Genomic DNA, 14,103 nt, shown 5'->3' with positions numbered 1-14,103 from the left:
AAATCCTAAGGCTGCAGCACATGTTGCTGCAGACCTTCAGTGCTGGTCACTGTAAAGCATTAATACAATAAATACTTTAGGATTAAGGAAGAAAATCCATCCCTCCTGGAGGAGACTGAGTGTGGCCCCGACTAGACATTGGGTGACCTGCAGTTCGATTCCTGGGGTTGGAGGAATTTTTTTCCTTACTTTGGCCCCTTTTCTGTTACACCTTTTCAGCTATAAGTCACTAAGTCTAAGTCCTTGAAATTAGGTTAGGTAATCCTAAGGCTGCAGCACATGTTGCTGCAGACCTTCAGTGCTGGTCACTGTAAAGCATTAATACAATACAATACAATACAATAATTTCCAATCGATAAGCGCGGTGCTGAGAAAAAAGGGCCCGGCCACGCGAGACCACCAGCCAACGCAAGCAACCAGCCATAGCCGCAGTGCAGCTACCCCACCGCGCGCTACAGTGCATTGAATTCGTCACAGTGGTACGGAGTACGTGGTACGTGACTATAGGGTTATTAGCTTTTAGCTTATTGCTAGCTAACTAGCTATATAAGCTTAAGCTGTGTAGCTAGCTAGCGCAGTCAGTGATGTAGCTAGCTACTACTTTGCCTGCAAATCTACGTAGCTCTACTTTGTATGCCATATATAGCTAGCTAGCTACTAGTAGGCAATCAGTCGCAAACGATTTAGTGTGACCGTGACTTACTCAGCTCTGAGCTAGCTACTCAATTCGAGTCAACTTCATGCAATGAAGAAGAACTACACACTCCGTACCTACGCTGTTATACTTGCAGTTCTGCTCATCATGGACGCTGGAGGTCTGCACACGTACAAATATTATGTAACTGCTAGAACTATAGCTAACTGGCTGTCTGTATTGAGGTCTGCATGTTATAAATGTGTAAAAGTTGACAAGCTACAGGAAAGTAAAGAGTCTATATTTACCTACCTGAGGTCGCAGATAATTTAAGTATTAAAATGAACCAATCGTGGTGTTGTATCCGTATAGCTACATAGTTATGTCTATGTGTGTAGATAGCTAGCTACATTATGTGCCTTATGACTAACTATGTAGTTACCATTTATTACCTAGCTATAGCTATACGTATATATGTCAAAGTGTGTATCATTTCCTTTCGAAAATCATTTTATAGGTGGATATACCTGCATGAATGGAGACGGAAGCCTTGTATATACATATGTCTATATAGCAATATCCTGTATACTTATTATAGGATGTATGTATGTCTACCGAGATTTATAGCTTGTATTGCCCTTTCTTCACATTAACATGTGATCTGTGGTGTATAGCAGCTAGCTAGCTAGTGACTGATTATAGTGAAAATGTATGGCAATTGCTAATGCATATCCAAATAGTATAAACTTTGTAGGACAAAGTTTGGCTAAGATTATAACATATCCACTTGTTCGATATGTTCATGAAAATGAGAATACCAGATTGGAGTGTCACCATGTCAGACAAGATGATACATTTATTGACTTTGCTGAAGGCGCTTTATGGCATCGACTGGTAAATGGAGTTCATCACGACATTGAACCTTCAGATCGTGTGTATGCTAGTAGCCATATTTTGTTCTTTGATTCATTTATGAGTGAGTTTGATCAAGGACAATATGAGTGTTGTGTACCACAAGAAGGCTGTAGTGGACCTGCCAACATTACCCTTGTTCGTAAGTTGTACTTACAATGTGTTATGCAATAGAAAGGCTTAATTGTGAGTGTTTGGCATGCAATATGTAAACATACTCAAAAAGACATGATTACTTATAATTATATTGTATATAGTGGCTATACTCTTTGTCCGAGTACATTCTACTTAAAATAGACAATATTTTGAAACTATGCAGTATCTACAATGCTGACAAGGCTTACCAAAATGCTCCCCAATAACAATTCCTACATGTATACACGTGTGCATAATATGCATATTAAGAAATTTTGTGTTGTTGATCACAGTTGACCCTATTGCTGAAATTGTCAGTACTAGCTATGCTGAATTCAGAGGACACAATGTGTTATTATCATGTAGAATCATTTTTACTGGCATGCCTCCTGCGGAGTTCTATTGGGAGAGGCATGGTGCTAAGGTCACTGACAAAGTTGTTATCACAAATGGCACACATAATGTACTAAAGCTAACAAACTTGACTAATGCTGATGGTGGGGAATACATGTGTGTTGCAGAGGGAGTATTATCACTGGAAAGACATTCAGTATTTCTTTTAATAAAAAGTAAGAATATGATATTAATATCTGATCGATTTACATGCAGAGACGTGCACTACTATAGAGCCATATCCTTGTTCACAGAACAATAATATAATATGCAACTTGACTTCAGTTCCCCAGGCTAACATAAATGAAGTCAATGAAAATCACCACTTATTTGGTACATTGTTATGATTCATTGTGCAAGTCAAATTGGCACTATATTTTTCATGACACATATAGAACTGTATTTTCCCTTAAGCTACTTACAACTAGCTGTATTTAGGAGTAATAGTTTCTGTGTGTTCATGGTTATTCACATAGTCCCTCCAAGAGTGATGATGCATGGACCAAGCACAGCTCATAATGGGACTGAGGTTCTATTGACATGCTCTGTACTGGAGGGTAGACCATCTCCAGATGTTAGAATTGTCACTCCTTCAAATATGGCAGTATCACAGCATGAAATCATGTTTGTTGCAACACCTAATGACACTGGAAACTATTTATGTGTTGCTAACATCTCATCAGTTACTGCAACAGCAAGCCACTTCTTGTATGTATATGGTATGTTCTTACTTACCATTATTATATATCAACAAGCATTTGAATGTGAGGTATGCTTTTGTGTGCTAGTGTGTACCATCCAAATATCAGTATCAGTTTCTTTATCCATGATAAGGTCCCATAAGGATCTTTATCCCATGATAGACAATAATAACATTTATCTTCTTTAGTGGAAGAGCATAAGAAGCCTACCATTTTAAACATGTGATGTATCACTCAGGTATTCTTGGGTATTTTATTCCATAAAAAGCTTCATAACAGTTTGAGTGCTGGGGAGTGACATGCCCATACTTGTACATAGGTTATGCCCAGATGGTTATTGGTGTGCTTATGTGATTAGATTCATTATATGGACTATTTAGTAAAGTAGCTGACAGCTGTTGTTTACAGCACACAAAGTCATATATTCATGGCATATAGTGAGCAGTCAGCATATCTACATAAATAGTGTACAGACAATAATAGGTCTAAGCTATAACTTTGTGCAAGCTAAAGTCCATACTGGTACCTGGTATCTTGTAGCTTGTATGAATTTTATTTATTACTAATTTTACTAGTTAGAGTTGATTGTAGGTTTTGGTGCATGTTGAAGAAGTAACCTACAGTATACATGTTTATATTTGAAACATGGTGGATCTTAGCATGTCTAGTGATAGATGGTATGAAAAACATAAATTTAATGATGCATTAATTCACCCACTCAGCTATAGCTATGGATATTTTAAGCATCAAATTTCCAGAGTGAACGATCTGTCTCGGAGAGCTACCTTCTACATTTTTGTGGCTAATTATATCCATGATCCTAGCTGGACTTCCACTGTGGCTACTAAGGTAGTCGTCTACTGTGAGCAGAATTTAAAACAGTTGTTATTGAATAGCTATAAGCATTTCATAACAAAGTGATTATACCAATAAACTAAGAATAAATTCCAAACGGTCACAGATTTTATCTTGAATTGATGTAAAAATACTACTTGCTGCCAGCAGTGTCAATCTGTGATACAAATGTCCTTCAAGATTTTTGAATTCATTTTACTAGGGAGTGTCCCCCTCCTTAGAATCACGTATGGTAGGAAAATTTCTGGTCTAACCTTTTCCCAACATACCATTTGCAATAAAGGGATAAAGTACTTTAGTTTCTTGTGTTGACAATTAATGCCCTATACAACTTTGTAGGCTTTAGGCTTCTCACAATTTCCAATTCAGCGCACTTAGGGATCAGCCTTTATGCAAGTGTACAAAGAGTATGCTAGGGGAGAGAATTAAATAACATGCACACTTTGAAAATGCTATTTATCATCTGGTTTGATTTAAGAAAGATACGAGCATGTTTTATATCAGTTGGCTAGTATACATACGTACTTCGAACATGCTTCTGTGAATCTGAAAGGATGAGTATATGTATAGCTTTTATGATGTGTGTGTTGTGTGTGTTGTGTGTGTGCGTGCGTGCGCACATATGTGTGTGTGTGTGTGTGTGTGTGTGTGTGTGTGTGTGTGTGTGTGTGTGTGTGTGTGTGTGCATTTACAAACTGCCTCATCTGACCTATAGCTATATACTAACATATGACATTACATCTGACTTTATTCACACCTATAATATTAGCAATACTTTCAATTTTCAATTGCAAGTCAAGGGCGGATCCAGGATTTGGAAAGGAGGGTGCACCAGGGTAGTAGGTGGGTCTGGGGGGTGCAGCGTCCCGGAAGCTAAACCTAAGACTGAAACTTTTGATGCTATGCACATATGTATTAATCATACTGCTTTCTACTGTAAGTGGACTACATTGATTAATAGTTGTATAGGGATAAGTAAGATGAGTAGCTCAGCTAGCTGCGTTATACGAGTCTAAAGAAAACATACACAAGAGACCATGCGCATTTCATACATTCTTGGCGGGCAAAATGTGCCCATACATGGGATAGTGCTACATATTTACAGACTTCTTTATTATTACAGTATCTCGAGATCTTGTATAACGTTTTTTCTTTTTTTTGAGGGGGAGGGGGGGGCACATGCCCCTTGTGAACCCCCTTGGATCCACCACTGACAAGGTATTGTCTGTCAGTACATTTTGTGAAGGGGGAGAGGGTTGTACTCTACACTTGCAAAAAGGCTGAATACTGTAGATGACTTCTTATAAATGTAACCATCGGATACACCTGACTGTTTCATTAGAAATTAGCTAGCCCACCTAGTCCTTCTTTTGCTATGCATATTATGGGTGTTGAATTCTTAGCAGTTTAAATGCAGTAATCACATTTTGTTTGCTTTATAATAAAGTTTTAAAAAATTATTATATATGTGTGTGGAACTTTACTCAGTATAAAATATCTGATAACATACCCCTGATGTCAACTTCTCTTGAAATTTCACATTTTAGTTGTAAAATCTGAGAATCAAGTTTGTAACTAAAACAAAAATGCCTACTTTGGCAAAAATATTGTTTCACTTTAAGAATGGTATTTTCAAAAACACCAATAATTTATATTTGTAGTGCAGCATATGAAACAGTTAGCTATGGAAATTCAAATAAGTAATTAGTATGACAGGATGCTTGGTACAATAGTGAGGAAGTAGTGTACAGGTCATGAAGAAAATGTTTAATGTCAGATCTCACACTGGTCTTTGTTCCCTAGTTTAGAAGAGTTTTAATGGATTGTGTTTGATGTTCTTTTAGAGTATTTCAATTTAGCAGCTCCTCCTAAAAATAATTATAACTCTCATTGATTCTGAAGCGATTAGCTCTTCCCCATCTTTCCATTGTCTACCTGTATCTTCTACTATCTTCTTAGCTAATAAATTTAGAGAGGGGATACTTTAGCACACCAACATTGTGTGTGAGTGAGTGTGGTATTTTATTGGGTTCTTGTGTAATATCATTAAGCTAGCAGGCATTCCAGTTGCTGAGTTTTTTTATTAAAAACTCTCTGTGAATTCCCTAATAGAACTCTGGCACAAAATGACAACACATGTTTAACTTGGGATTGCTCCATCATCCAAGCTTCTATGAAGATGAAACTTGCTATGGGGTTTGTCTATACGCTGGATATCTTAATTTATAATACACATAATAAGGTTTGTGCAATTTAAGAGTTGTAGCCAGTGTATGCAGAATACTTCAAAACTTTGAAAACACACTGCAGATGGGAGACATTCCTAGTGTCTACTTTAAAGTGCATAGTTTGCTTGGGTTATTCAGCTACACAGTATTTGGTTGTGTCACCAACTCTAAAGTATAAACCACTTCAAAATCAGCATAAAATGACTAATAAATCCTTATAGTTCTCCACACCAGTTGTTTCATCTATCTTTATAAGTTGTTAGCTTTCAATCTTTCTACTTACTTGAGATAACCATTTGTGTATGGGTATACACCATTGTACTGACAAGTTTGCATTATAGGTGAAGCATATTTGTTCACCACCATATTTGTTCACCACCATATTTGTTCACCACAAAGCATACAAAGATCACAGAGATTCACATGCAATATTCACACCAAAAGAAAGATGGGAATTATATTACACTGTACTGAAGTACAGAAAGCAGGCCCATAGCCAGGGGGGTTTCGGGGGGTTCTGAAGAACCACCCTCTTGGAAAAAGGTCCACAATTTCACTAGAAAGGTCCACAATTTTAGCAAATAGGTCCATAATTTTAGTCATACAAGTCCAAAATTTCAGGAGCAAAAGTCCATTAGGTACAGTTTACTAGATACCACTAATAAGAAGCTAAATTAAGTGCTCCGAGTAACTCTTGTATTAAATGCAATGCAAAATCGAGATACTCTAATAGAGCAGTCAATCACTCTAATAGGACAGTCACAATTACATTTTCTACATGTAGATTGTCTAAACTGAGCTTTCATTAAAATATAAGATTTTGGTGGACAAGCCCCTCCATGCAGAGCCCACGAATAGCATCCATGCTTCATTGTTTAAGACACCCTTTGTTCTGCTCCACTGCCCCTGTTGATCATGGCAGAGTGCTCAATCTTTCCCTCTTATTCACTGTGACATTCCAATATATTATATTTAGACACATGCATATGCAGATGGTATAATTACAGTAGCAGTAGAGATATTTTTCCAGATATCATCCATACAGCTGGTCTTCAACTTACCTAAAGAATTGTTATTTTTATTGACTGAAATGCCACTAAAATTCAACCTTTTAGTATCTATTTTCAAAAAATTCCTGGGAGGAATGCCCCCAGACCCCCATAGTTTCAGCATGCCGCATACCATAATATAGTCTGAATCATGTCATATAAAAAGGTCCACTTTTTTTCTAAAAGAACCTACCCAGATAAAAGTCTGGCTATGGCCCTGGAAAGCCAATGAATTGAATAGTAGACAATAGTTATGAACTCTACATTATGGAGAAATCAGAGCGGATTTTTGTGTTAAGATCGAGATATTCTAATCAAGGAGTCTGCAACTCCCTTGAAATCTCGTACAGCCCTCTTTGAAATCTTGCTGAAATCTCAATCTGAAATCTCTGAAACTTGTTGTAAAGTTCTGTATATTTCCTGTATACTTCCGTATTTGCAGCGTCACGTATGCTACGTCCAGCATCCCCACAAGTTTGCAGAGAACTCAGGAAAGAATTTGTAGCATTTCCGTATACTACGTATCATGTGATGCTATTATTCCGGATATCTAAGATTTAAAATGTTCTGAAATTTTGAAATCTTGAAAAATCGCAAAGATTTGAAATCTCTTACAGGATTTTTCGGAGTTGCGGACCCCTTGATTCTAATAGAGCAGTCACCACTCTAATAGAACATTCACTACTTTAATAGAGCATCCAATAGATGATAAATTATAATTGTGAATTATAATACTAGTGTCTCATTTTTTAAGTCTGAGTAGCTACAGGTATACTTTCCAGTGAAGTATGTGCTTTGTCAAATGATTATCAAAATAATTATGCTCATGAAAATGTGTCTAAATATAAAAATATAGGGTTTGGGTACCATGGAGTTTATGCTTCTCCAAGAAAAGCACAGCATGTAACCTCTTCCTACTCTACCCCCTCAGTCTCCCATGTCCCTCTAACAGTGTCTCCCGTAGAGAAATCATTCGCGTTACTTCTACCAGACAGATGTATAAATTAATGAATCTTTAGGTCTGTACTTCACATCTTAAATATTATTTTTTGGGTGTAATCAATATTTGTATATACTCACTCACAGATGATGATAATGCCACAAGTCTAATACAGTTTCTGGCTGATATACACAATGGTTATTGCAGACCTGAGGTGAGTGAAGTTGTCCACCTCTACTTACATGTAGCTATGCATGACATTTGTTATAATTAGACTGAAAGAGATCTCACACTTCTCTTAGAAAAGAAAATATTAAACATTTGTAATTGCAATGTAACCATCATACCCAGTGGATTTAAATGCATCAATTATTCAGTGGCATGGTACAATGTTACAGTGATGGGATCTTTCTCTAAAAATGTTACAGAAGTTTTTGAAAATACTCACTTAGCACCAAAGCTCTTTCTTCAAATTGCCACACTATACATTTGTAACCATTCTTGTGAAGGAGTGACTGACAACAGTGGTACTACTAATCTTAATGATAATGACAAAAATGTCAAAGAGAATGGCAGTGGTGATGATGATGATGATGATTACGATGATGATGCTGATGATGATGATATTAAAAATTCACAATTTAATGCCATAGTTTTAATATTGGCAATATCATTTGCTTGCTTCATGATAGTAGTGTTATGTTTCATGTTTGGTGTATTGACATTCAGGTAAATTTGTGCTATGCTTTGAAAAATACACGTAGCTGAAAAAGCCTATTAAGTTTTTGATCAATGCTCAAAAATCAATCATTTATGGTGCTCTTTTAAAAGTTTGACTGTTTTAAATTGGCAATTGTATATTAAGTGATTGCTCTATTGTACAGTACGGTAGTACTGTGTATTAGGGATCATGGAGGTTTACACTTTATCACAAAAAAAAGTTGACCAAAAACAGCCTAACAATTATGTTCATGGTACCTTGACAGTATTGGTTAGGTGTAACCAAGCCCAAAAGTACCTTCAGTATATTACCAGAAATGTTTTCAACCAATTGCTACAATTTTTTTTTATCCAGTGGAATTTTCTGCTGACTAACTGACTGACCAACTTACTTACTTACTTTAAGTTACAGTTACTTTTTAAAATGTAACTAAGTATCTAGTTACTAGTTACTTTCATTAATAAGTTGTGTTTGTTTGTTAACTTTTGTATTATGATTATTTTACCCAGAGCAAGGGAGAAGAGAACCAAATATAATAATTATATGTACACTTTCTGAAATTAATAATGATTCTGTAGCCATTTCAGCTCAGTTTCAACTGCTATGTCTGTATATACTCAAGCTGAATCATGAAGAATAGTACACAGAGTGCCTACTTAATGTGGCTGTAGCACATAAGTGCTCTTGCTTTTAAAGTATAATTAGCTATAGTTACAATGTAACTATTGTAACTAGTTACTATTGTAACTTAGTTACTTTCCAGACAGTTGTAGCTAGTTACAAGTTACTGGTTACAAAGTAAATTAACTAGTTATATTAACTAGTTACGTAACTTAGCTACAAAGTAACTAGTTACCCACTACTCTGGTCATGGGTATAGATTGAAGTATAGGGATTAAATGTCGTATTATCTTGTTTCACTACTTTTTTTTGATCCCTTAAAATTCCTAATACTAGTTGAGTATCTCCATCTTATACCTGTGAAGTATAACAGCCAGGAAGCAGCAGACTTTCATACTTTTAATTTTATATATTCAAGCAGTACTATACTGTGCAGTGTGTTCCTAATTTTGTTTTCTTGTAGGCATGCACATTACACATTTTAACATTTTTTTAAAAAGAATCATCATAATATTATACTGCTGTAATACTTAATGCTTCTAAAAAGCTAAAGTAATTGACATCAAAATCCCCATAGCCATTTCTTGGAAGCCATTTTTGATATCACATCTTTCTACACTAGCTTTGTTTTAATGGTAACATTTTTCACTACATGGCTGTCATAGGGACTTCTCTAATGTATCATACAGTACAGTAGACTGTATATTAGGGATCATGGAAGTTTGGGTTTTCTGGCCAACAATATCAAAACCAGCTTCACAATACCATCCTAGCACCATGGTAGTATTGGTTAGGTATAATCAAACCCAAAAGTGCCTTCAGTACAACCCTAAATGCTTCCAATAGAAAACTTATTAAATGGAATTTTCTACTGACCAACTAACTGTATGGCTGCCTGATGTCTTCAGACAAGTGTAACTTGATAATGACTAAAGCTATGGGCTTGGTTTTTTCACTGTTCAATGTCACTTCAGCCCAAGAGATGCCTTTTGGCATACTGCAGTACATATGTGCATCAACACCTTACTTTTGTCTTCCTTTGTGTCCCATTTCTTTTTGCTGACAGCCCAAAGTGTCAATTCATGGTAGCACAATGGCTTCCCTGCATTTGTAAATGGGAATTATCTGTATTTTTTGTGGTGACTGGATTGATTTCAGAGGTACGTTTCCTACTGTTCTTCATTTGTAACGCTGTGAAATGGGCTGAACACAGCTGAAAGCAAAGTGTGATGGCCACTTTGCTTTCAAGTCAGTAATCGATGTGTGTTCAAAAGGGGGGGGGGGGGGGGGTCACCTGCACCTGCAGATAAACTAGTGGACATTTAATCCCTAATTCAGTTATGGGTATAGACTGAATCAGGGATTAAATGCCCACTAGTAAATCTGCAAGTGTAAGCTAACTACCTTGTTTCCTTGCTTTTTTCTATGATCCCTAATCGAACTTTGAATTCTTATACTTGTGCAGTTAAACAGTATGAAGTGAAACATTACAACATATAATTGTATGTATGGGTAACTAAAATTCAAAATTTTAATTGATTTCTTACACCTGTGCATGTATGTACACATAGGTGTAGAAGAACAGATAAATCAGGTGTTTGCATTATTTGCAGCTATATCACACCACAAGAAAAGATATTGCCAACAGAACCTGACTTGCAAACATCTCCTAGTTATATTAGTGAAAACAAGTCTAATTTGTCAGTACCAACCAAATTCACTGTAACAGACACCCTTAAACACAGTTCTAAAGAGACAACTAGTTCACCAGCAGTGACATTTAAAACTTCATGTGAAGCACAAGAAGCAAAGCATGATTCTAACATTTCTAGGCATATCTACTTGGCTTCCTCTGACACAAGTAGAGGTATGACTACCTTTTCAGAAGTAATTGCTCTAGAGCAGCAGTCAGAACCTGTTCAATTTACAAGCATGCTGGAAGGTAGCAGGGGAAATAAAAACTATCATTCACCAGAGAATGTGGAAGTACACAGTTTATGTGTCCATGATTCAGGATATTCTGAAGCTGAGATACACAATTTTTGCACTGAAAATGGAAAACAACACTATGAAACATCAATATAAATGAATGGTTGTGAGACTGTACTATGTATATATATATATATGTACTCTTCATTAATTTATTTGTGAAGTCTTTTAGTTGATTATAGGTGCAGGTGTACAGTATATACTCATGCTAATAATATTGTGTTATTGTACATAGGTCTTGTTTGGCTATTATTAATTGAATTTAGCTGATGCATTCAATTGTACGATGGAAATGGAAAATGTATACACAACTACAGTATATGAACACATTACTTTTATTTATTGGGCTTAGCCTGCTTACAATAAAAGGGTGCACTGGTAGTAGCTACATAAGTGCTGATGAATTCTATTATGCAGCAGGCATGCATGTTCGAATATTACATACATAACTGACATAGCAAGGACGGATGTAAGGGGTGAATAGGGGGCTGAAGCACCCCTCCTCCAAAATTTTACCATATACTAGCTAGAAAGATATAGTAGTAGAAGCTTCAGTACAGGTGCAATTATGGACAACAAAAAGATGGAAGAGTCAGAACAGAAGAGCCAATCTCTTCTAGGGATCAACAAGAGGGTTTTTTTTAATATTTCAGGGATAAAAAAATTGCTAAACATCAAAATACTCTAATAGAACAGTCAACTACTCCAATAAAACATCCATCATCAAAACTCTTTAAACCTATAAAGAATGAAGGCCAACATCTATACTTATTAACTCAAGCTTTACTACAACATTTATGCTGTGCTCTTTATGAATTATGAAAGCTAGTTACCACTGCTAGAAAATAATTACTTCACTTTAATAACTAAAGTGCGAACTTCCACTGTTTTTTCAGTAAGGTTCACTCAAAATTATTGACAAGTTCAATTCAGAAAGCTAAAGTTGCAAAACATTCCTTGTAAGGGTGTACCCCTAGACCTCCATAGATAAAGCATGCTCCTCATGCTTTGCACACTGTACTACTAGTTGTATCAACCAGTTGTCACTTTTCTTAGCTACCACTATACAGTGTACATATGTTTTGTAGTCACCAAAAGCCTGTGTGGGATTCCCACATGACAAACAAGTGTACATAACTAAGAAAATGTGGTCTCAATAGCATCCGGATGAAAATAAACCATTTTACCATAGGAACTCTCTTGGGGTGAAACATTTTTAGTTCAAAATTTGAATCCCAGCCATCCCCAAGATACTCACTTTCATATTTTCTTATTTTTATTTATTTATATTATTTATTGATTTACAGATAAATTAACACATGTACAGATGCATGAAATAAATCCAGGGAAAAATTACATGATCTGAAGGCCTAGAGTGCCAACAAGTCACCATAACTCACCATTATAGTAAGAACACATTACTGTGCACTTGTATTGGCCAATATTTTGTACTGATTTAATAATGCACTGGCTATAGTTATGAGCAACTGTAACATTCTACATCATGGTAACAAGTATTATCTTTTTGCTTTCCTGACACTTGGTCAAAGTAGAAAGCAAATATGGAACCCTGATTGAAAAATCACAAGACAATGCTCAAACCAATCTATTAATTTTGAACAGAAGTTAAGGGTTTCATGAGTTGTGTTCTAGTAAATTTATTTGATACTTTGTAAAACTGGATTAAAATCAGTACATGCATGTAAATATAAATGCACATAATAAATAATTACATGTATATGTAATTTGCCTGTGATAGCTAAAAGTTATTCAGCTATAGCATTCTGCATGTTTCTGTGGCTGATAAGAATGATAAAGTACTCCTGAGCAAATCGTGTATGCTGTAGAGAGAGTTCAGCTACAAAAATTCACTGTGTAGAGCTCTACTATGTTACACCCTGTAGAGAGATCAGTTACAATCAAGTCACACAGTAGAGCATTCAGTCATGTGAAAAAGTCACCCTTAAGGAAGTTCAGCTGTACATAACGCCCTAGCTGTACAGAGTTTACTTATGTAGCAAGTCACCCTATTAGCTTTGTGATAGTCATTTCAAATAATAAAATATTAGTATACTTGTTCAACAATTTCTGTAGTAAAGAAAATAACTAGAAAATAGCCCTAAAGCATATAAACTGGCTTTTAGATATAAAAAGTACTGATATCTATACAAAAACAGCCAAGCTATCAAAAAGGTGTGGCCACACAAGATTTTGGTGCCGAGTCCTAGTGAAAGTTGGAGGAGACAACACATATTTACCTGAATTGTTGTTATAAAATATTATTAGCCTACTATCTAGTGTTGTTTTAGTAAGGCATTTGACTTTTAGTTTTAGTTATAGCTGTAGATACAAAAAAGTTATAGTTAAAGTTTTAATTTTAGTTACCATCATTAATATATTTTAGTTATAGTTTTAGCTTAAGATGTTAGATTTTTATAGTTTTAGTTAAAGTTTTAGTTTTAGTTACCATCTTAAATACATTTTAGTTATAGTTTTAGATCTTAGATTTCAAGAGTTTTAGTATCAGTTATCCATATGGTACCACTCAAAACAAATACCATAGTACTAAATATGATCATTTCAAAAATATCACATGTACCCACATGGCTTTGGATTTAGATACAAATACGTATGTTAGTTGCAATGACATATTTAAATGGAGTTTAATTAAACAATGTTAATGTTGGGAGGTATGCAGTATGTTACTTACTGACAGCTTGTAGTTGATGACCAGGTAGATGCAATAGGGTACATGGGTTCCACAATGCAAAGTAGGCAGGAAACAATGAACATTATAATCAGGACAACTCCATTATAATCAGGATAACTCTCAAAAGTATGTGTCAGAAAAGAGTGCACAGATGGCCACACGGAAAGTTGGAAAAGTTTGTCTCTCCCAAAGTCCACCCCTAGATCTAGAAGACT

General features: G+C 35.7%; 1 protein-coding gene across 2 annotated transcripts; it reads left to right on the top strand.

Moving 5' to 3' along the window:
* Positions 1 to 497: 497 nt before the first annotated feature.
* Positions 498 to 11,448, top strand: LOC136244313 (uncharacterized). 2 transcript variants are annotated; one of them, XM_066035868.1, is made up of 7 exons: positions 498 to 815; positions 1,389 to 1,688; positions 1,975 to 2,250; positions 2,551 to 2,793; positions 7,994 to 8,061; positions 8,122 to 8,576; positions 10,761 to 11,448. In XM_066035868.1, the coding sequence occupies exons 1-7, from the start codon at positions 746 to 748 to the stop codon at positions 11,272 to 11,274; spliced, it is 1,926 nt and encodes a 641-aa protein (XP_065891940.1). In that variant the 5' UTR covers positions 498 to 745; the 3' UTR covers positions 11,275 to 11,448. The 2 variants fall into 2 exon arrangements, with proteins under 2 accessions (XP_065891940.1, XP_065891941.1); XM_066035869.1 differs by lacking the exon at positions 2,551 to 2,793.
* The last annotated feature ends 2,655 nt before the right edge of the window (positions 11,449 to 14,103 follow it).

Source organism: Dysidea avara, chromosome 14, assembly GCF_963678975.1.
Source record: "Dysidea avara chromosome 14, odDysAvar1.4, whole genome shotgun sequence".
Taxonomy (NCBI): domain Eukaryota; kingdom Metazoa; phylum Porifera; class Demospongiae; order Dictyoceratida; family Dysideidae; genus Dysidea; species Dysidea avara.
The sequence above is the reverse complement of the archived record's forward strand: the minus strand, read 5'-3'. Positions and strand labels throughout refer to the sequence as shown.